The following is a 23,889-nucleotide window of genomic DNA, read 5'->3' as shown; positions in this document are numbered from 1 at the left end:
TTCGATTTTGAATATACGGCAAAACGTTCGTTGGTATGTAAACCGAGCTTAACGGAATAACGTAGCCAGATGAAACAGCCGTTTCGGAGTTTGTAAGAGCTTTCACGCTCGGCTGAATAGTTGCAGATCAATTTATACGCTAAATTTATTCATTATGTTATAAATATATTAGAGGCAATGCGTTGAAATTAATGATTTGTAGAGAAATACGCAATTGTATGGATTACATGTGATCATATACGAAACTAAAAGTATTTACGAGACTCACGAGAGTGAAGCTAATTTACGATTCAAATTGTAGTTCCAAGTTATTTCGGCATTCCAGTTTCCGTGTTACACTATATGCCAAATATTTGAAATATTCAATTCTATATTCAACTCTATACTCTATATTCAATACTATATATTCAAAGTTTGAGTTTTTGGCTTTTCTTAAATCTGAAATGTAATTTATTTGTTCTAACAGTTATTCCTATAAAACTTGGAACGAAAATTAAATACAAAATGTACCTGGAAGAGATTTTCGAATATAAAAATGAAAGATTTTCTCTTTTCTGCAAGATGGCTAAAGCTTATATTTTTGTCTTTAATTTTAGTATGAGAATATATGATGAATACTTAGTTCTTTGAAAAAATTAAACAATTAATCTAAAAATTGTTGGTTAATTTAGCTTTTACATGACTCATATATCATATTTTTGTTCGAATTTCTATTAAAATTACAAGAAAACGTTTTGTTCTATCTATTACATTAACAAAATCGAAAAGAGATTGCGAGTTTATTTATATATCCATAAATTACATGTATCCAATAGCCAAACAACATTTCGATACAGGATATAGTTCAATTACTCAAATCAAAAAGCCTTTTCATAGGCAGAATAAAAACGAATTGGTGGCAATTGCTACGAGATAACCGCTGTGTGCCATATCGCAATAAAATCACCGGAATAAACACATAAAAATCATCAATTAATCCACTTAAACCGCAAACAGAGCTCGATTCTGGCCGAATCGTTTCGGCGACAATTTCGCCAGATTTTTCATCAATTTTTCCAAATTCGTTGCCATGAAATAAAGTATCGAAAACCGAGAATAAATATTAAGCTGTGGGATTGACCATTGATTAAATCAACATTCAGGTTTAATTTTCACGATATTCTCTTGGAAAAGTTACAAATTTAGAGGACCGTTAAAATCAAAGTGAATTTCAGCATTTCCATTGCGATTTATTTACTTATATCGTTATCGTGTATTGCGTCTATGAATTATAGAATCTTTGTTCCTATTAATTTATTTGTCGCTTTTATATCTATGCATTTAGAATTTCCGACTTATTTGATATATCGACGTTGAAATAAACAACAAACCAAAAATTGAAACCTTTGGTGGATACAAAAGTAATTGTTAACTGACTTCTAATCAAACCTAAACGAATTTAAAGCATTGGGTTGGCAACTAAGCGATTTATCGATATAAGAAGAAGAGAATATATTGATATATCGAATTAATCTACATTGATATATCAAATACTGGCTTAGAATTTTTATTACGAAAAAATTTATTTATATAAATTTATTATTATATCTGTGCATTAAAATTTTTTATTACTATTAATATTATTTGTAATATTACGGTATGACGATTATCAGGTTATCGTTTGAGAGAATTCACCAATATATGAGGACGTATGCGTAGCTTTAAGCCAGATTTGAATGGCGACCTATCATAAACGTTAATTTGATACTGAGCCATGGTTTAGTCCTATCAGTAGCGAACAGACGACAATAACGATGCTTTGTAATGTTTCCCATTGTAGCGGTCTATCCCGGGAGAAGACGAAATACAAGCTCTCGTCATCCATTCCGTTGCCAACGAAGAATTTCGTTATTATTGTTTCCGCTTTAATTAGAGTTGGTTAACGTTTTGAGAATTGGGACAATGCGCGTCGTTGCCCTTCCTGCTTAATACGGGATAGGGAATGAGCTCATTTCGTGCTCTGCAAATGAATTCTGCGTCCATTTCTGTTTCGAGTCGAGATTCGTTTGTGACAGATTGAAGGAAATAGGATATTTTGGTGCGAAGCTGCAATTTTACGATGGACTGGTAGATCGATTATGAATTTCCTATAAATTGTTGAGGACTGGATCATGGATATGTTGTATTATTTGTCATGTCACCTGTACGAGTTTAAAGCTAGAACTACCGATAGTTAACACGAAGCTATTTCTACCAAAACCGGTGAAAATGACTGGTCTTTAAAAAATACGTAATAATAGAATATTTTTATACTTATTGATTTATTACTTTCTTACAGAAGGAATTCAATGTTATGTAGTACATTTTTGGTATTATTAATTCATCTGGGACCATGTTCCCTAAACGACGGTTGACATATTTATAAAATTGTAGAACCAGTCATTTTGACTGGTGTGGTATTTCTAGTGTTAGCATCTAGCGATCGATCCGGAATTTTCCTGATAACTGATATCATCATATTGAATGATACGCGGTAAAAATTTGAAAAACGTGTGGGAAGTTGTACAAAACGAGGAAACTGGTTAATTACAGATTGTAGGACCCTTTTACACTTTGACAATTACCAGTCATTTTGACTGGCATTGGTATAAGTAGTTTTGATACAAAATTATTTTGAATTTGATTACATAAAAAACAAAATAAAATTCATTATATTATTCTTTTAGTTATCGTGGCGAAAGTCATTACATCATTGCGGAAAGAAAATATAACATGAAGTAGGAATTTGAAAATAAAATTGTAAAATCAGTCAATTTGGCTGGTGCGGTAGTTCTAGTGTTAACATCTATTTGACTGAATTTTGAGGAAGTATACTTTTGCAAGTTTTTCAGAAAATATAGACGTTTTATAATTCGCAATGCAAATTATACATACGTAAATATGTTATATTTTATAAATAAACGAGTTGAGAATTTTTCTTCGAAATTTGTCACGATTAACGATTAATCACAGATAACATGAAAATCAGAATAATTTCTTCTTTAAGCTGAAAACAAGTTTATATTCATGCCGGGTTAATCTGTGGTGAAGGATTGCTGGAATTCAGCTGCACCAGTAACTTTACCGCAATTATTTCCAAGAGTATCATTTGTCATCACGCTACTTTCAGTGTCTGTATTCGTACAAGATCCGAGTTGTTGGTCTAATGACTAGCAAGCGCTACGTCATCTTTTCTCACTAAATAGTCTAATATATCCACGAAAATTGCACTTTCAGCACTTAACGCGAATTGCAGTAGTTGCTAGTTCGTGTCAGAGATTCGTCAAGTGCCTTTTATCTTCCTTTGTACTTTATGCTACGTGTTGTCGCAAGAAACTGTTGGTAAAACATGTTTGCAGTTCGTAAAGTGCAACCTGTTTCCTCTTTCTTGTTCATAATTTCTAAAATGTGTCGTAATATTTACTGCCACGTCTGGGTTCCGGAATGTTTACGGTTGATCTAATTTTCCCCACGATTTTTATCCGAAAGATCGTGTTAACCTTTTATTCTGAAAAATATTGCGGGTAGATTCTGAAACGTTCATGGTTGATCTAATTTTCTGAACGGTGTTTATTCGAAAGATTGTTGCAATTGTTTATTCGGTAAATTATCGTCAATAGATTCCACAATATCAAGAGATCCGCTGATTTTATTACGAAATTACTTACACTGCTTAGACTATCATTATAAATATAAATAAAGTATTATAGCGTAAATATTATAAATGCGTGTAGCATAGCGCAGTATAAAATATAACGAAATACAGCGTACCAAATATCATCAGAATATAATTTTTATTTTTCTCGGTCCATTCTACCGTATAAACATATCTGCATTCAGCAAAACCCATTTTTATTCCAAATTTCGTCCGAGCATTCTCACAATTTCTTTCTAAATTTTCCTCTTATTTTCGTAGCACGGAATAATCTTTTTTAGAATTGTACCACGTATACTGTCACACCCTGTATGCTTTTCTTTATATTCTACCGCATATTCCATACTGCTGCACTTCACCATTGTAATACAGCGTGGTATTCTTCCCTTCACGCATGCAACACAGTCGCTGCGGAACTCGATCGCGCATTATTCATCGACGCGTTTTTCAATCCCATGGTACACACCGAAGAATACTCGACAACGCGTCCGCGACGTCGAGAGCCTCGTTCGAGATAAATCGTAGACGCTTTCGTTGGAAGCCAGATAAGCCTTGTACGTCGGCTGTGATACGTGACATCGTCTTGCACGATTGATTCTTTTTTTCTGCGGTCGTGAAGGGCTCGCGTGGGTGCCTACTCTACGAAAATGGATTTAATATTTCCATTCGCGGCGCGGATCGATATAAATGCAAATTAGGGCTAGCGGGGGTGGCACGATTCCCGCACGAGAATAGGCAGACGAGTACTATAGGGTTGGAGGAAGAAGAAACGTGGTCGATGAGCCGAGACCGATTTTCAATCGGCTGCGTTGCACCAACAACGGGATTATGATCGAACGTGGATCCGACTCTCAGCGAGTGGATTAATGGATTTCCAGGCAACCGGATGCGGATAGAAGAAAAGTGGCGAATTCCTTCCACGAATAGACTCAGTCTTTTCCATTCGTGTTAAAGTTTCGTTCGCTCTTTCACAGAGTGATAATTAGACTACTACTGGATTTCTTCTGCATTTATGGGAAATTTGAAGGTGCAAAAATGTATATAAATAATATGTACATGAATAAACTTCGAATTTAGTATTCATCATATTATTTAGTAAGTGAAACGAACGTATATCTAGGTTGCACTGCTTAATTAAATTTATAAAAATATGAATTTATACAAGTATCCACAGTCTAATTTATGTCTCTTAATTCCAAATACCTTCTACGTTAGAAATAACATTGATTTTTCATTTTAGTATGTATAATATTATTCGTACGTTAGTCCTGATTGCTTGGTGATATATTGACTTGGCAACTAAGTGATTGCGGATTTTATCAATACCATCTAATAACAAAATCCGCAATCACTTAGTTTCCAACCCAATATTTGATGTATTGGAGTTATGCGTGAGAGTGCCCATGAGATACCACGATACGCACAAACTTTTTGCAACTACCGCATATAGTTCAAAAATAAAATCATACGAATCGTCGAATATAAATCATAACTTTGAAGCATCTTCTCTCGTCTGCAACTCAAGACGAAGAGATCCTTCTTTTTCCCTGTCAAATTCGAGTCTGATTGAATCTAACGATCTAAATGAACCAGTACGAAAGTAGACTCGTTGGAGAAATCGAAAAGTCGGAGAAAGTATAAGGCAGGGAGTAAATTGGTCGGTCTGCCGTGACTCCCGCGGCGAAGTTATTGCTAGATGGTAATTAAATCGCGAGTGTACGTAGTCGCGTTCGCGAAACGTCGAATTAAATTAATCGTGTCGATGCCACAGCCTCCGTTCTTCGATAAATTCACCCGCCGCGCTTGCTGGCCAATCGAATTAATCCTGTCGCGTGCACACAGACTTTGGCTCGAAAACGCGCGGCGGTCTCGAACTTGCACAACCAGTTACACCGCTTCGTCTCGTTTGCATTATTAATCGTCGTTCATTGTCGTGGATACATCGTGTTGCGCCAAGTATTTCCGATTATCAACTCTTATACAATAGCATCTCGATTGCCCGAACTGATTACTATGATACCGCGGATATTTATGCAAATTCATACTTTTGTGACTTCATAATTTAAAAAATTTGTTTTCCTTACTAAATAATATAAAAAATACTACACTTTGAACGTTCCATAAAGTTTTGCGGACTATGTACATTGCGTGCATTTTTGAGAAAAAAAAAAAAAGATAAAAACCCGCAGTCCACAGATTGCTTACAGAAGAACCGGATAATCGAGTCTTTCAAATAATCGAACGACTAATACTGCGACTACGTTTCACACGCAGAATAACATAGATCACTTATTGCATATGTATTAGATTGTCCGAAAAATTTCTTTCGTTTTATAAGGAAATAATAGACGCACAATGTTTTTTGTTTTATATTTGTTTATCGAATTATGCACGAACGTAATAATAGAAGTAGAACGTAATGGATCATACCTATTTCAATAAAATAATATAAAACAGAAATTGTTGTCCATCTGTTATCACCTTATGAAACAAAAGAAACTTTTCGGACAACCTAATATGTCCCAATCATTTTCTCCCTGGACTTCTGACTCGAATAATTTTTTCTGAAGCGACAAATTATAAATTTAAAATAGAATTAGTATTTCTGCAGAATTACTGTATTTTCGCGCTTCGTACCATCTATCAGCTGTTCCTATTGTTACGAATGCACCTGATTTATAGCTCATCGATGTTCTCGCTATTGTTAAATTTGTCTCTAATTCTATCGATAATTTTTCTGTCGTTTACATATGTAACGATGAATTGAGAACGATAACGTGATTGGAAAATATACAAAGAGTATATATGACATAGTTAAGTATATTAGATCGTTTGTTTCCTTTTACTTCCCGATGTCGTTTGGATAATTGAACGTTCAAACAAATAGATGTTCGACAAATCGCTGTATCACGAGAACGTTACGTAGAAACGTATCGAAGAGTACAAACGCATGGAACATTTCTTTTATCAACTATGCTTATCATCAAGAAACAAAGTTCAATAAAAGCATCGCTGACAGCGCCATTCGTTCGATAGTATGACAGATCTTCTCCAATGCCAGCTTCCTCGTTAACAGTGTCAAACTTGGTACAACTATTACAGTCATCGAAGAAGCTTGAGAAAAGAAAGTTTAAGAGCAAGAAAAGATTATGAAGTCCGTTTCCGTTTACTGGGAAAAGTTGACAGAATTTATCGAATTGCAAAGTCGGAAGTTTTGGTCGCGAATGGTGAAATTGGAGATGAACCGATAGGCAACTTACTACAGTCAGCTACTCCCTTTATCCCAACAGGACAGCCTAGTATATCGTGTATCTTATTCCTGTGTATCCGTCGGTACTCCCCGTGGAGTTCCATCGACGTTTCCAACGTTCTTTTTCTTCGTTCTCGTCCTTCGCGCTTCGTCCTTGCCCGTCGACCGCACGCTGCTTCGTGACACCTAATTTTCGCGTGTATTCCGATGCTACGTTGTGTGAATATCCTCCGTGTAAAGAGGAATTCAACCAGGCTGGGAATTAGTGTGAAAAAATTGTTGCGAAGATTCGATGGTTTTCGATCTTATTAAATACGGTTGTATAGTTATGCACTTAGGTTTTATTAAATGGAATGTAACTACTTAGCGTTCGAGAGGAAACTTCGGGGAATTTAGTTGCGCCGCCAACTATTCAAACAGGGAAATTAGACTACTTCTTGCTTGAGATTAGAATCGGGATCAGTTGAGCGTGCTGTTTAAGTTCGAAGAATCTCATCGAATGTCGAGTTATTTGCGATCTTAGTGTTCTCCTTTCTAGATAAGAAATTACGATTAAACGCTTAATTTAATAAAGTAATGTTATTTTTTTGGAATTATCATAAACCTGTATTTTGATTTTTAGCTCAAAAGTTATAGAATTTTCAATAATAAAATTGTAATATATTAAGATTCTAATATACTACAATAAATCTTGAATAGGCAAATTCAGAAATTCTAAATAATACGCTAAAACATTTGCTTTAACTGTTAATCAAAATTTCCAATTGATGGGATACTTCTCAGGTACTCGTAGATGCTTTTCTAATTTTTGATCAAAAATTAAGACATTTTACGTAACAGAAGAGTATTATTAAATTTGAAATTGGATCTTCAATTGTAAAAACGATAAATAAATCGTGATTTTAATTCGTAAACCAAAAGTGTCGAAGTCGCAAATAATAGGATAACTTAACGATTTTATTCTGAATTAAACTAAGCTTTTAATCTTAATCTTCTATCTGAAAATGCAGCCATTGAAATTGTAAATATTTTCAAATTCAATGGGATTCTTTGAACTTAAATGATACGCCTGACTGATCCTGATTCTAATCTCAAGCAAGAAGTAGTCTAATTTCCCTGTTCGGATAGTTGGCGGCGCATCCAGGTTCCCCGAAGTTTGATGTTCTTAACTCTATAATCCAGGTCTGTCTGAATCCTGACGTTTCCGTTGGTTGTCTAGAGAAGTAGGAAGAAGCTCCAAGTCCGCTCTAAGACCTAATTAGAATTTCCGATGTTTCTCGTCCTGAAATGTCACAGGGTAAAACTCTATACAAAATCCTTGATCCAAGGGTTTACATGCCGGTATCATGTTCCCTAATCCTTGTTGTCTTTAGTTGACAACAAACCATTTCCCGGTACCATTCAGTTAATTCACGTTGAAACGCTGTCCTCAAAAATTTATTGATTTTATCATTGCTGTTTCACAGTTTCCAACGAACAAGAATTATAGTCTCAATAAAAACAAGAACTAAATAAACTCGACCAAATTAAAACAGTAAAATCAACCAGAAGGTAAAAAACAATCATTTTCACGTCGTCCTAATAAATTCCTCCCCGAACACGTTAGCAAACCATATAAATATCATTACTAACACTTCCATCTCGAAAACACGAGAGCAAAATCAGCCATAGACCCTCCATCTCGTTTACCCTCATTCACCCCAATACCCCACATCGAAACCTCCTTCTAATCGATACGACCGAACGCATCATATTTCCCACATAACCGCTTCTATCCTTCATCCAAAATCCAAGGTCAATCATTTAAAACCCTTGTTAGCAAACCAGCATCGTTTCACGCTCACGTTGAACACATGTCCCCGGAACTCGTATATTTTTGTAGATGCATGCAGCGCGAAGAACCATCCAGCCAAACTAGAGAGCGGGAGAGAGAGAGAGAGAGAGAAAGAGAGGCGAATAGAACGAGAGGGGTTCATCGTGGAAATGAATGAGCGTATAAATCAGCGTTAACGATCGTTCTGCAAACAACTCGGGAGGCCGACCGGTCCCGAAATTAAATAAGTCCACACCGATCGCTATCGTATCCTCATCTTTTTTCTCTCTATTTCACCTTTCCCTTTCTCTTTTTTCCCTCTTTGCCTCGCTAGCTTTAATACAGGCATATAAACATAGAGACGGGGCAAAGGCATCGATCTACCAAGGAATGCATTATTCTTGGGTTCTTGGAGGTTGCCTCGTTCCCGCCGATTCGTTCTGCTTTGCATATAACAGCAATAAACTGGAGATTTATGCATTTGATACGATAACCGCTGAGATTCCGATCGGTCCGGTCAGCTACTGCTTCTTCTTGCTTGGACAACGAGAGGAAGAGCGTCGCGTGTTGGCCACGGTTGAACGATCTGCAAGCAGAATTTCTGTGATTAGGCCCGGAGTGTCGGGAACTGCGGACTCGAGGGAATATTTGTTTCCGGACGACAGAGCGTACACTTGTGATTTGAGCTGTTATACATCTCTGACGTTCGATCGTTGGAGCTTGAACTTTCCACTCTGTTTTTAACTGCGCTCCGCTCTTTCGCTCATTTTCTCAGGCTCGATCCTATCTTTGCGATATTGAAGAATATTTCCAATTTGAACGAAAAGTCTCGTCTCAACTTTATGTCAAAAACTTTGTTAAAACATCTGGAATTCTTCTTGTCCGCTGAAATGAGCGCAGGATTGAAATATAGAAATTCAAAGATCGAAGTAGAGCTAAGGATGGATAGAGATAACGATGTTGGAACATCATATTGTTCGTAATTATAGTGCGTTTAGAAATCTTAAATCTACCGTTCGACTATTATAAATCAGTAACAAGCTGTTAGAAATTTTAATTAAAGACTCGCGAATGTAAAATTTACTTCAAAAAAGTTGATTCTAGATTTTGGTTATAACTCTTAAAGTTTTGTATCTTCTAAAATTTGTTGAATATTACAGATGCGCCCGATATAATATTTTCAAATGGAAATTTCAGTACATCTGAATCTTTTTTTATTTCCTTCATTTCTCACTATTTTAGACTAAACGTATATTTGTATTTCATCGAGAGATTCTTATCAGAGGGATAGTTTGCTGTTCCCAACCAACAATATCGACGTATTATACCTCCGTTGGTTACCGGAATGGCTAAACACGAGCTGTACTGTTGTCGTTTACTTAAGCTCTGCTTGGAAACACGTACCGACTTTGTTCCTTATAGTGGTAAATTTATCTTTGATAATTGCACTGCGAGCTCGATCAACCATACGTAAATCGAAAGTATTTTAAATATTTTATATTGTATATTTAGTATATTTGCATATATTGGGTTGGCAACCGAGTGATTGCGGATTTTGTCATTACGTGGCAATGACAAAACTTACTTTCTAAGTCACTTAGTTTCCAACCCAGTAGTCGTGTAATATATTTCAATCTATCGCGAGTCCCAAGGCAAAATGTATAAAATTCGTATGACAATTAACGCGTTAAATAGCAAGCAAAGTTAGATACGTTAGAAAGATATTTCTGCACTGGTTAAGTACTTTCGAGAATCGAGATTGACAAAGCTTTCGCAGAGGGAATCGCACGTGGGCTGTGTCCATTAGCGCGCGCAGGAAAGGAATTCCCATTTCCGGCGTACTTTTAAGCGGTTCGATACTCTTTTAGCAACGCGGCTTCCACGGAACAAAATTAGACACGGGAGAACGTCTTCTCCGACTGCATTCATGTCTCGCGACTTCTGCTAAGTGTACACGTACACATTAGTGCGTTTACATGAGTACATTAGAGTGTCGGATGAATTCATTATGCAGCGTATGACTATATAATGGCAGGCGTCCGCTGATGAATTTATAGATATACGATATACACATATGATTAACCCTATGGATTTACTTAATTAATATCGACGCAGTTATTTATTCATGTTATTTAATTTTCATTTCTACATGGAAATTAGAAAAAGGGTAATGAGGTAATAATAATGTACCTATTAATTAAGATGTGAAAACAGTTATAATATCAACTTTATTTGTTGAAACGACTCATACAATTTACCTACGGGCCCATGTGATAATTTGGGGTAATGTAAATTAGTAGAAGAGTTAAACGTTCTGATCATAATTTTCATCTTGGTAATTGTACTATGCTTCATTCGTAGTAACGTTTAAATATTATTGTAAAGGTAGAGATTGTATACACAGGGTAAATTTTTATGAATATTTCATCTGATAAACCTTAATTTTTATTTTTCCAGTCTACAACAAGATTGATGTATTTTATGAAAGTATAGGTATGCTATATTTTTAGTATGTTTTTAGCATATTGTAAAATTATATACGAGTAGAGTTGAAAATATTATAATATATTATTGTGATTAATAATTATTAAGGAGACAATCAACGACAATTCAGTGTTACGGTATAACACTTTAACAATAAAACAGATCAAAAAAATTACAATTTAAAAACTACATTTACATATCTACATATCTAAAAATTAAAATCTACATATCTTAAACGTGTCTCGATAAATTACAAATTTCCTGACGCTAATTTGACGCTAACTGCTATAAAGCAGCAAGCAATCCATAAAAAGACGATTTCAATAAAAAAAAGAGTTAGCATTATTCTGGCCTTAAGGGAAAGTGGATCTTCGGGGATAAAACTCGCTCCGATTCTACAGAATTCCATAGAACGGTGAGATTCGAAGCGATTAACTTTTCAGATGACACGGCGTTTCGATTCGATCAGAAGTGGATTCGACACTTCAACACACTTCGAAATTTCGGAACTTTTTATTTCGCGTCGGATCAGCTTGCTTTCTACTCGAACGCACCCCCAGACTTCACCCCACTTTCCCCCTCTTTTTACCAACGAGTGTGGGAGGCGTGCCGGATCGCAGGAAATTTGAAACTGAGAGCGAAGCATCCGCGATAAAAGTCGAAAGCTCGCCGAAACGTTCTCTTCAACGATCGAATTGCAACGTGTGTCTGCACGGTGCACAGGTCTCCGAGGAAATTGCGTTTCCACGGTAAACTGCGGTATTTTCAACTTTGATTAGAAGATGTGTCCCATGACGGAAATTGATTAGTCTCGTATAACCGAAATTTTATTCATTCCGCAAAAGAGAAAATTATGTGATATTTCAGGATTTTATTTGAAAAACAAGATCTAATAATAGAAATAATAATTACTTTATTGTACAAATAAATAATACCAACTTTATCACACAGATAAAGGTGTATTTATGCTGTTCAATTATAAAAGCAAGTAAAAGAAGTAAGTGCAAACAAGTACAAAAATTACTGTACAAGCTTTTTTTTAAATTTCATTATGGTACTCTCATATTTAATCTTTCTATATCTAATTTCGATACAATTATGATCAGTGACGTAACAAGATTTAGACAATTTTTAATACAATAAGTGGAATCCTTATAATTCTTGTGAAATTACAAATAATACAGGTAGCTCAGTAAATCTGAATAAATCGTGTAATGCAATTTTGATAATATAAAAAAGATAACAACTGGTAGTTTAAAAACATTAAAAAGATAAAAAAAGATGGCAAGATATCAATCTAGTACGTTGACAGTGCATCGTTTGTTCAGAGTTCATCCATCGACGCTGCAGCTCGTTTCGCATGCCGGCGCAATTCGCAAATATTTGCGCGACGAAGGAGCGATTGCAAAAACGCGGAGTTCCGGCAGAGGCAGAACCGGCTCCGACCGTACAATACGTGTGCTCATAACAGGATATTGGATGTTTCGTGTAAATGAACCATTTGTGCCGCGCGTTGTTCCAATGTATTTCAATTTAACTAAAGTTTTTAATCGTTTGATAGAAATTTCTACTGAATTATTTAACAAAAGATGTTGGAGAGCTTGGTGATAATGTGACTTCAAAGAATTGGAAATCGATCCGAGTAACGTTGTTCGGTGTTTAATTAGAATAAACGTGAAAAGAGAAAAATATACGCGAACAGAAACCAGTGAAGTTTCATTAGTTTAATTAACTCTGAATTATTTGTCCACATTAGCGATTATTAGTTTCCTATATCGATGATAGAGCAACGTATAAAACGAAGAGAATATGGATTTTTAATTTGTAGAGTCGAACCAGAAATGAAATATTTATAGAATACAAATATATTTGTAATTTTTATACTGCACAAATAATTGAAAAATATTTGTGATCAAGATGTGTATAATTTATACTTTCAGAGATAGATTTTATTTTTAAAGACTGTTTTAAAATTGTTAAAAATTATTGAAGAAATCCAACTTTCGCAATCTACATTTGTTAAATAATTTTAAAATCAAGGATATGATAACCAGAACGCTCCTTAGTTTTACGTGGGTTGCGATAAATTCGAATATTACTGAAACTTCTGATATGGAGATACAAAGATAACCAACTTTGGAACGATGTACATAATTATATGAAAGTTCATTAATTATTATGATACACTGAATTATTAAACTGCCAGCGGTTAACCAGTGTTTCAACACAAGTTGCAACATAATTTACATAACATAAATAGCTAAATATTAATCCAAACTATATAACAGTGAAACACGTTTTAGAATAAAAAATTATTTCCTCGAACTACAAGAAGCATTTTCCTGGAAACCTTCTAATAACATTCTTCCACTGAATTTTTATTTTACTATTTCTTTATAAACCAAACGATTTCGTCAGAATCTTGCAGGAGTCGCGTAACGTGGTAAAACAAATTTATTTCAAACATCGCAACGCTGCTCCAGCTATTTTCAATAACGCTCTCGTCGAGAATTACAAAGAAAACTTCGACGCGGGGCGAATTTCCGTGGAAAAAAAAAGATGTTACAATCCTGTCGAAATTACAGGATGGAAGTTTCATGGAAAATATTCCTACGGGAGTTTTTCGCGTCCAATAAAAAGGGCGGATGGAAGTGGCTGCAAGTTTCTCGCTAAAGAAATTTCAAACACTTTTGCGTTTTGCCCCTGGCGAAGAATTCAACCGTACCTCCGTTGTTTTCGCGTTCTATGTATACTACCAGCATTACACTTGCGGCAGTTTCATTACTCTTTTGGTAGGAACGTCGTCCGCCCAATTTCGACGGGCAGACTGCGAGCTTTATTACGTTCTCGCGTTATATCGCTGGGCCGGACACTCGAACACTGGCTAGGAATTGCGTTTAATACGTGATGTCGGAGGCTGGAATGAAGTTTCTTCGTTTAGGTCTTTGCCTGTTCCCACGAGGATTAAATTAGATTGGATTATCAGCTTTTCTAGCCATGTTATTGAACATTGCATGATATTAGAAGTTAGTTGGTAATTGTTTTAATTTTTATGCAATTTCATATTTTTATCGACATAATCAAGGAAATGGATAGCAGATGACAATTTATTTGGGACATTGAAAATTGTAACAACTTCATATATATATATAATTACTTCGTTTTGAATAATTTTTTATATTTTTGCAGATTATCTGCATTACGTAGATTTTCACATTTTTCAATTTCCCATAAATGCTTAAAGATCTACAGTTTACTTCGAATACGATAGTAAAGTGTTATTCTTGTAGAATAATCTTTAATCTTTTGATGCATCGTATCTAGTATTTCACTTAGTTTTGTTGGATTTGTTGACATTTTTGTATCAATTTCTTTTTTCTTCTTGTCTTTACGTTTGAATATATAAATTCGAAGAACGTATATGTATTAGAGGTCAGTTGGTAGTCGTTTGAATTTAAGAAAATAATCGACACTTTCACTGTGGGCTAAATTAGTGGTTTGCTGCAATTATTGGGTTGGCAACTAAGTGATTTCGGATTTTGTCATCAGGTGGTAATGATTGCAATCACTTAGTTGCCAACCCAATATTATGTTTCAAAATTTACTAATAAGTTGTTTCATATTGATTTTGCATATAATAATTTATATCGTTAATATATGCTCGCCATATGCTAGATTTTAAAATAGAAAACACGATCCTGACGATTATAAATCTTAACAACTTAAAAATACGGACTCCACAGTGAAGAAGTCGAAAGAAAAAAGAAAAAAGAGAAAATTACATAGTGATATTAATAAACCCGAACCACTTAAGTACACGTCACTAAATGTTTTTCTTATTTCAGGTAATTATACGTCTTTACACAAAGATTTGCTTAAACTACGGCGCCACGACGTTCGCTCGGCCTGACCGGATTCATAAAGGCTTTACGAGGTGCGTAATTAAAGCTGATTATCTTAACGGCCATTGTAACAGTAGATATCGTTCCCGTCTTCAGCCTATAAATACTTGCGATAGGCTTTTAATTGGAATTCATGGGCTCGAGTGCATAGTATTCCCATCCGATAATCTTCGTTGTATCGCACGATATCTGGCTCAGACGAATATAGCCAAGCTCTGTTTGGTAGCGTACGTGATAAACGTATTTCTCGAAGAGGTTGTTGCACAATTACGATATATCTTCAGAGTAAAGGTAATTAACAGTTGAAACAGGTTTTATTTCTTTCGCTGATTCTTTCGTCCCAGCGAAATTTGAAGAGTTGATGATGCTCGTAAGTTTGAATGGGTTTGACCATTTGTGGCTAATCCATAGCAGTGTGTCGAGTATTTTTACATTATTTTTATGCAGTTAAAAAGTGATAGGAAACAGGTTTTTCAGATACAAGAGGTTTGCTTTAGTTAGAATAAGATTCGGAATGAGTTTAACACGTTCCATGGAAAGCAGATAATCGACAAACTATCAATTTATGGAATCTATTTTCTCATACGATAGCTTTCTTCGGTTTTCAATCTTTTTATCGGCAAAGAAACAAGCTAAATAAAAGTTTTCACGTTATCAATGTCACTGTAGCTGCGTCGGGATAAAGAATTAGTCACACGAAGGGTTCAAATGTTTTCTCGTGGTAAGATATTGATTTCAACTTTAGATAATCGATATTGGCGTTACATATCTTTCGATGGAACTCTCTATCTTTTAAAGATAAGCAATTCATCTTATATGAGTGTGTAACCGTAAGAAGTTTCAATTGCTGGAAAACTTTTCCTTCTATAAAAAGAAGTGTCTCGAACGAGAGTTATTGGTACTCTCAGATCTTTCACAAGATTATTTGTAACGCAATAAAAAATTCCCCTAAATTAAAAGAATCTGAAAATGAACTCTTCGAATATCATCAAACGCAAGGCAATTTCATTAACTTGATTTTCCTTCAGGCATCCAATCTCTGACCCAGTCAAACCTCCCTCTAATCCACGCCTACCGCATGATCAAAGTACGTATTTCCTTGCCCGAGTCATATCACATCCCTTGTCGCACACAATGAATAATTACTCTCGTATAAGCCCTGAATATCGTTGTTCTTGTTTCACAATAATCGCATCAATTATTCAAACGACCTGTCACCACTCAAATACATACCCTCAGCTGCTCTAAAGAGAAGTTTAAAGGCTGCCACGCGTTGTGTAAGAATTTAATCAGAGATTCAGAGTCCGAAAAGCCCAGGCGGCGAAAATCATGGTCGAAACGAAGAAACCTGATCTCGACTGACATTTGCAAATGACGTTAGCCCGTATTAACACGGCGGCTGTGTCCGCGCCGTGAGACAAAACGTTTCACGCTACCTTCTGACGATGGAGTCGTCGTCGTCGTAAATTAGTTCCAAGTTAATCGGTGACGGCGTAGGGTTGCGAGCGCCAGTCTCTTCTGGAAAGATGGCCGCGTGAAAAGAGATAATTTGCATTTTAATTGCGCCAGTCTGCGCCACTCTGCCCCCCCCCACCTCTCGAACAGTGTGCACCCTCGTCGACGTTGACACTGCACCCTTGCAACCAGGCCCGCGCCTTTTCTCGCGAGCGTTTCCACGCCAAAAGCTTTGTTTCAGCCGGCATTGTGCCATGAACCTTCGCCTTTTCGGCTTCCAACTCTATCAGACGATGGTAAGCTCATCGTCGATCGTTGCCAGCTTTGGTTATCTTTGTCGCCGCGATTTTGTCTTCGTACTTTGCCACTTTTCACCTTTTGTGTTGGTAATGCGATTAGAGTGGATGCTTTTGAAATTTGTTTTATTTGTTGATAAGATTTTCTATTTAGGATATCCGATTTTGTGATACTGATAAACTGCAATTTTTGTGCATTTATGGATAATTTAAAAATGCAAAAATGTATAACACGTGTGTAACATACAGAGATGTAAAAAATATTCAGTTTTTGTAGGCTTTAACGAGCGAAATAAATCTTTGTGTAATTTTCATTGCCTCAGGTATGTTCATAAAAATGTCAGGTCTTTGATTTTGTAACATAGCAAGTCAGACATTTGGCGGCAGTTTTGGCGATATAGTTGGAAATTGAACTTTCTGAAATTCGATTTGTTCCGTGATGAGACTTTTAATTTGAGGTTTCTGTTTCTATGGCAGGAAAAGCAAGACATTTGGTAAAAATTATGGTTACGTAATTAGAGGGAGGCATTTGAGATTCATTCCGTTTGCTAATAAGCTTTTCAATTTCAGTTTCGATTTCGTGGTATGCGAAGTTGTGGAAATTTAGTGAGATTTGTTTCTGTTCATTATTTACCTGCTTAATCATATTTCTATCTCTATAATTATGAACTACTCTGATTTAAAAATACACAACTTTTATTCCACGTTTAGCAAAAATGATTGAATTTCTAAAATAAAAGCCAATTACAAGTAAATTATATTCTAAAGGGTTCGGGGAAACCTTTCGCTAAAATAAATTGAATTGTTCAATATTTCAAAGCCAGCAATCCTGGAATCATAAATTAAAGCTACGGAACTTCCACAAATACAAATTCGCGCATAAATATAATTTCGTTTGAAAATCCGGCTTATTGAAAAAAATCAAAGAGCATTTCGCGGAAAGAAATTATCTCCGGCCGCGGTTCAAGTTTCCTCTTTCCATTTCATGGCTTCCTCCCTCTTGATGCTCTTAAACTTTCCTTCCCGCGGAATGGCAAAGCAGAGAAAAGAAAGAAGAAGTGGCGCGTTTAATTGTAAGTACATTCAATTTACCTGGCCGATTCCTTTCTTTCGATTTCTTTCAATTTCTGCTCCACTCTCCGCGTCTTTTAAGCAACGGCGAAAGGAGTTGCTGGAGGATGGAATAACGGGAACAGAGAACGCTGGAAAAGTTTACGCGGAAGATGCTCGCCAACTTTGCCTTTAACTTGCGCGCTCACTCGCTAAACCCCCTCGCACCCAGACCCATTAATAAATCGGGCTCTTCGAGTAAGTTGCGTAGAATAATCAATAATTCGATGAATTACCGAGAAGGATGAATGATTCGGCGAAAATACGAGGGTCTGTATCATGAGGGTGTATCATGGTGGTTTGTTAAGAACCATGGGGAAAAAATTACGGCCATTATCGAGTCGAGCTTTGGGGATCGGAAAATAATTGGACGCAAATTGCAGGATATTTTTAGTATATTAATATCTCGAGTACAAAAGCGGAGATTCGAAGTGGAATTAGTTTTCAGTCGGTATGAATAGTTATTATTTATCCTTTTTTTTTATTAATGGATTAAGGGGATCATTCATTTAGAGTAAGTATAAATAGAAAGGATAATTTTAATCCTCAACAGTGTCTGCTTTTCAATTCGTGAATAATTTCTGGGAATGAAAAATCTCTTATTGAAGGATATGGAAAATATTGAACAGCTGCTGGTTGAGCGTATCGAAATTAATTTTATTGAAAAGTACAATCTTTCTGGGATATTTGTATGAAATTTCACATTGGAGATTGTTAGAGTAACGAAGTTATCGCATTTTACTCTCAACTCTGGCTAATTACACGTATACGAATTTTGGTTGGAACCGTTGATTGGATTTTCCTAGGCACAGTACTAGAAATATTAGAAAATATTGTCGAGCCAATTTGGCTGAGATTTTACATAGCTGTTTTACATCGAATGATTTTTTACATCTTTTCGTAGGATATTTTAAGAAATTCTTACCTTTTATGTACAAAGAGAATATATTTGTAAAAGAAATTTTCACAAATTGCAATTACTCTACATTATAATAATATTACTAAATTTCTTACGATTTTATTTATCTATTGAAAAAAATCAGTGTTTCTTCGGCTTCTGTTAAAACAACAGCACTCCGAAACCCCGCATCGAAAAATACATTTTATCTTATTACTTTTTAATAAACTTTATACGATTGTCAAACATAAATATTCCTTCTAAACGATCTAAACTTTACTTTAAAATTGTATTTACATCTCTTAGAGATTATATTATAAATAAAAATCAATCTGTCTGACTTACGTACATCAATTTGAAATCACGCAAGATTTGAAACATCAAACAGACATCATTTCACTTTACAACAATTTATACTTTCGAACATTTTTAATGAATATCGTCCCTTAAGCTTAAATTAAATGCGCAGACGTATTATTTCCTAACGTAGCAACTAACGTCGAAGCTTAAGCTTTACCGCGTTCTATGAATCATTCTTCGCCCAGTCGTATTTTTCTACCGTTAGGAAATTTCTTCAGTTTTTTCTTTCTCGAATTTTCTTAAATCCCACTAATAAGCTCTTTATCCGATTAAAATAAAAATGAGATTAAGATATAAAGAAAACGAAAGAAGATGGCAGCAGGGTTAAATTCAAACTGGTTAGTCGAACGAATAGAAAATCGAACTTTTATTCCATCCTTTCATTCTATTATTCTTAGAATCGGTATTAATAGTAATCGATATAAAATTGGATAATACCAGGACTTTTTACTGGCACAGTTCACGGAACTTTTATCGAGGCGATCATTGACGTGGTCTGGCTTTTCCGCGTCTGGTTCCTCGTTAAATATTAATCCCCTAATTCGATCCACTTGCGCCTTAAGCATCGTGAGAGGGCAAAGACTGTGCTTCCGTATTCCTGGCAAGAACACCACGGTTGCAACTGTCACCTGAACGGTAACGGGTTTTATGGTGTCCTGGTTCTGCCGGCGCTAGTTTTACGACCTCCCCCATTGGCTACAGCGGTTGCCCTATAGTATAGTTACGCTGAAGTGAAGGTCGATACGACTCCTCCTGGAGCATGCTAGCTCTCTGTTCGATATTTTCCTTGGCCATCCAAGAATCCGCTCAACTTAAGAATAGAGAATTATTATTACATCGGTGCATATAAAATACCGCTCTTCTTTTTTAACTTTGAATTTTAGTGGGACAAACTATCCATTTAATTTCGTTCTATCGCCAATTACTAAATACATCGAAGATGAAGAAATTTGCTATAAAACACGTACATAGATGTGTGAAATACTGAAATGATTTATAATAAAAATATTACAATTTCGTATGAGGTCTACATTTGGAAAATGTGCTATTAAAGTTGCTGGTAACACAGAAGCATTTGAGGAAGTTCAAAGATATTCTTATTTAATTATTTAATCAAATTTAATTATCAGAGGAGATACTGCAACAGTTCTATTTCGAGAGTGTTTCATTTTAGAACCAATAATTTGCATAAGTCTGAAACGATGGAACTAATCAGTTACTTTGCTAGTGTATTAAATGACAAGTAGAAATTCGATTAAATAGATGATTCTTTACATAAACAATGAGCGGAAAAAGTTTTCTTTGATAAAACGATACTGCATATGTATCGAATTAAAGTACACCGTACAATTAGAAACGAAGTCTGATGGTTTGGACTATTTATTCTAAATTCCTCTTACAATTAGTATCACTCTCGTTTGGTCAAACTATAGATTCGTTGGCTCACAATACAGACCGAATAAACTAAACACTCTCACATTCCTCAAAGACATCGACCCTGCAAGACATTCCATCCACATCAGGCCAGGCTGATTAAAATGAAACCCGAGGGCCACACGCTGATAAGCCAAGCCACAACATAAACAAAACTCGAACGTTTAATTAGATCCAGCCAGAGCCACCAATAAAACCAATTACGGACTCCCTAAACACACCCGTTGCCCCAGCAAGCGCACCAAGGCACGTTTCCACTGCTGGTACTTGCTTTCCTTGCCTTCACGCTGCCAATCTCTCTGCTGCTAACAGAATTAGTCCTCTCCCTCTCTGAATTCAACACCATCGCCTCCTTTTCTCTACCAATATCCAAGCTGCCACTTCTAACTGTCCTCATTGAAGTCAACGAAGGCCTCTTCTTAGCGTTGAAGTAGAGCGACACCCTTCTCATCTGTTCCTTCTTGGGCGAATCTTGACCAGACGAAGACGATCTGCTCTCGTTTTTATCCTCCTGACCCTCTGATGTAGTCGTAGTGATACTAAGTCTCGTAGGCTTCTTTCGCGTCGATTTTCCAGGAGACTCTGGCACTTCCGACGACGTGACGCTACTCTGCTTCTTATACTTCCTTTGAACAGTAGGTGACGCAGGTTTTTGCTCCTTATTGGAACTACAGTTCTCTTTTCTGATCGTTCTCTTCCTACGTCCACTTGGTGTACTCGGTACACTTTCCTCGTGAGAAAACACGTGTTCGTCTTCTTGATGAGAATCTCCATCTATGGAGGTCTGCGTCTGAGCTGGCACCTTCAATGTTAGGTTGTCGTAGTACATCATCCCTCTTTGTGAATACAAGCCTCCTCTTGGCAAAAATGGCACGTTCTGATACAAATTCTGTGTATGTAAATAGGGATTGGTATTTAACCTACGCATAGTGTTGAATTCGTAAGGAGTAGGTGGACCTACTAAAGTATGCGGACTCGGTCTCTCAAAAGACGTTACCTGAATCTGAGGCTTGCTCGTTGGAGACATCAGTTTTCCATTCATTAGTTGGTTAGATGGGATTAAGAGACGGTTCTTGTCAGACTGAACTGGTCTGTACCGTTCTGAAAAAGGAACTCTGTTGAAGCTGGACACTTCAGATTGTGGTGGGTAGCAGCACAGGTTGTCATCGTTCACTTGGACGGACAGCGGTCTGGTGACGTTGTTCTGGTTCATGTAGCTGGTAGACGGCTCGAAACTTCGTAGAAAGGGGTTCTTGAAGAGTCGATAGTCTATGGTGGGTAACTTGGGGATTTCTGGGATATCGGGACTCACCGCCTGTTCCACGCGAGGCGCCTTCAGAGTGACGTTCAGGTACGATTTGTATGGCTTCGAGTCTGATATATTGTCCAAAGTGTTGTCACTTCGGGTCAATATTTGTTGCTTACCATTAGATTGATTGACCGAAACGGTTTGAGACTTACTAGGCAAATCCTGCCACGACATCGACTTTGTCAATTGATTGGTCGTGCCTGATTTAACTTCAGCGATTAGTAAGTTGTCTGTACTTAGGAACGTCCTCTGTTCACTTTTATCACTCAGCAGATTGCCCTCATATGGAATTGCTCCATCAACGTACAGATCAACCGATCCCTTCTGAGATGTGAACTGACTTTTCGAGATTACAGTGGATCCAGTCTTGCCACTACTAGAGCTATTCCCGGTTCCAAAGTGACTGATAGTCGGCGAGGATTCTTCAGTCTGTTTCTTTAATTTCGAAGGCAGTGGAGCAAAAAAATGCTTCGGTTTCTCGGCTCCCGATAACCCAGGACTCTCTTCTGTCTCTATCTTCGTTGCATCACTAGCACTCAGATCCGTTGGTCCCTTCATATTTGGCAAATTTGTATTCGTACTCCAACCATTCTCAATCATCTTCTCCGAATTCTGGCGACTATTTCCAAAGAATGTCGAGTTGAGTGGATTATTTGACAGTTTTAGGCCAACGCCTCTTCTTTGCACAAAGCTTGGAAAATTAGAAAAACCACCGATGGTCGATGCGAATTGTTGCTTTAATTGCTCCTGGTGAATTGTAGCAAAGCTCTGCATACTTGGTGTTCCGTCAGTATCAGTTGCTCCATACGTGGTCACCTGTGTCTGAGGCATTATAACGTTACTTTGCCAGCCTGCAGGAGGCGCGTGTATTATTTGACCGTTGATTTCATTCATAGCCGGACTTGCTAAATTCGATATTGCGCCTATTCGGTCTGCATTTATTCTTGGACACGGAGAAGTTAGCATCGTTGATGCGTCACCAGGCAGCATTAGGTTTAGCGTGCTTGGGAACTTGAAAGGATATTCGTTATAGTAAGCAGAGCTACCTAAGCAAGTCGATGATTGATAGGCGCCAGGACAGAAGGGGATGTTGTCGTGAAGTTGCCTCGACTTTAGGATAGAAAGTGGACTTTTCTGTTCTTTGGATTGCAGAACATCTTCCGAAGAAGCTTCCTTTTTATCCTTGTCTCGTTTCGGCTCCTCCTCTTCGTCGACCACTGATAAGTCGTCGAAGTCTACATGTAGCCTATGGAGGCCGTTACTGGCCATTTTCTCCGTGGAAATCTTCTGATTTTCCGCGTTGTCTAATTGCTCAGATTTGTCGGGTTCCTTGGTGGTATCTTCGCCGTCCTCGCTGAGCTCTTCGTCCTCCTCGAAGGAGTAATCAGATTGCAGACCGCCATCCTCATCGGAGCGATCCTGAAATGTATAATCCTTTAAATCTCTTAATTATTCTAATCTGTGACATGTTTTGTACATACCATGTAGAAAAGAGAGGAAATTTTAATCTTATACTATATGCTTTTAATTTCTATTAAAAATACAGTTTTTATAAATTTCGTAACAAGTACTTCTGAATGTTTACATCGATATTCAAATTGATTAATTCCATCAATGCATTTTGTAATAATTTCTCTCTGGTCTTCTTGTATGCAACCAATCAAATTTTATATATTGATACGTAGACTACAATTGCACTGCTTAAAACACTGCTTAAAACAACCAAGGAATCACTGCTGTAAACGATTCGATTACACCAATCAGGAAAATAGAGTCGTCGAAGTATCCTTTAGAAACAACAGATGGATATACGTATAATGTTACTTATATGATACTTTGATAAAGATTGACTTTAAGATCATTGTCCAACATCCAACTGTTTTAAGCATTGTGTAAGTAATTATA

At 36.6% G+C, this 23,889-nt stretch overlaps 2 protein-coding genes across 14 annotated transcripts in view; one reads left to right on the top strand and one right to left on the bottom strand.

The window, feature by feature from the left end:
• The window catches only part of LOC122570163 (tyrosine-protein kinase transmembrane receptor Ror), a 352,187-nt gene that overhangs the window by 70,279 nt on the left and 258,019 nt on the right, over window positions 1–23,889 (top strand). The window lies entirely within an intron of this gene.
• Window positions 18,620–23,889, bottom strand: part of LOC122570165 — a 64,465-nt gene continuing 59,195 nt past the window's right edge. For 9 of the 10 annotated variants that reach the window (XM_043732144.1, XM_043732143.1, XM_043732146.1 and 6 more), the window contains one exon: window positions 18,620–23,403. In XM_043732144.1, the coding sequence (XP_043588079.1) occupies window positions 20,887–23,403 (2,517 nt within the window). In that variant the 3' untranslated portion in view covers window positions 18,620–20,886. The remainder of the gene's footprint in view (window positions 23,404–23,889) is intronic. The other variant, XM_043732147.1, reaches the window with a different exon arrangement.

This window comes from Bombus pyrosoma, linkage group LG8 (assembly GCF_014825855.1).
Source record: "Bombus pyrosoma isolate SC7728 linkage group LG8, ASM1482585v1, whole genome shotgun sequence".
Lineage (NCBI taxonomy): Eukaryota > Metazoa > Arthropoda > Insecta > Hymenoptera > Apidae > Bombus > Bombus pyrosoma.
Note: the sequence above shows the minus strand (reverse complement) of the source record. Positions and strands in the feature narration are given on the sequence as shown.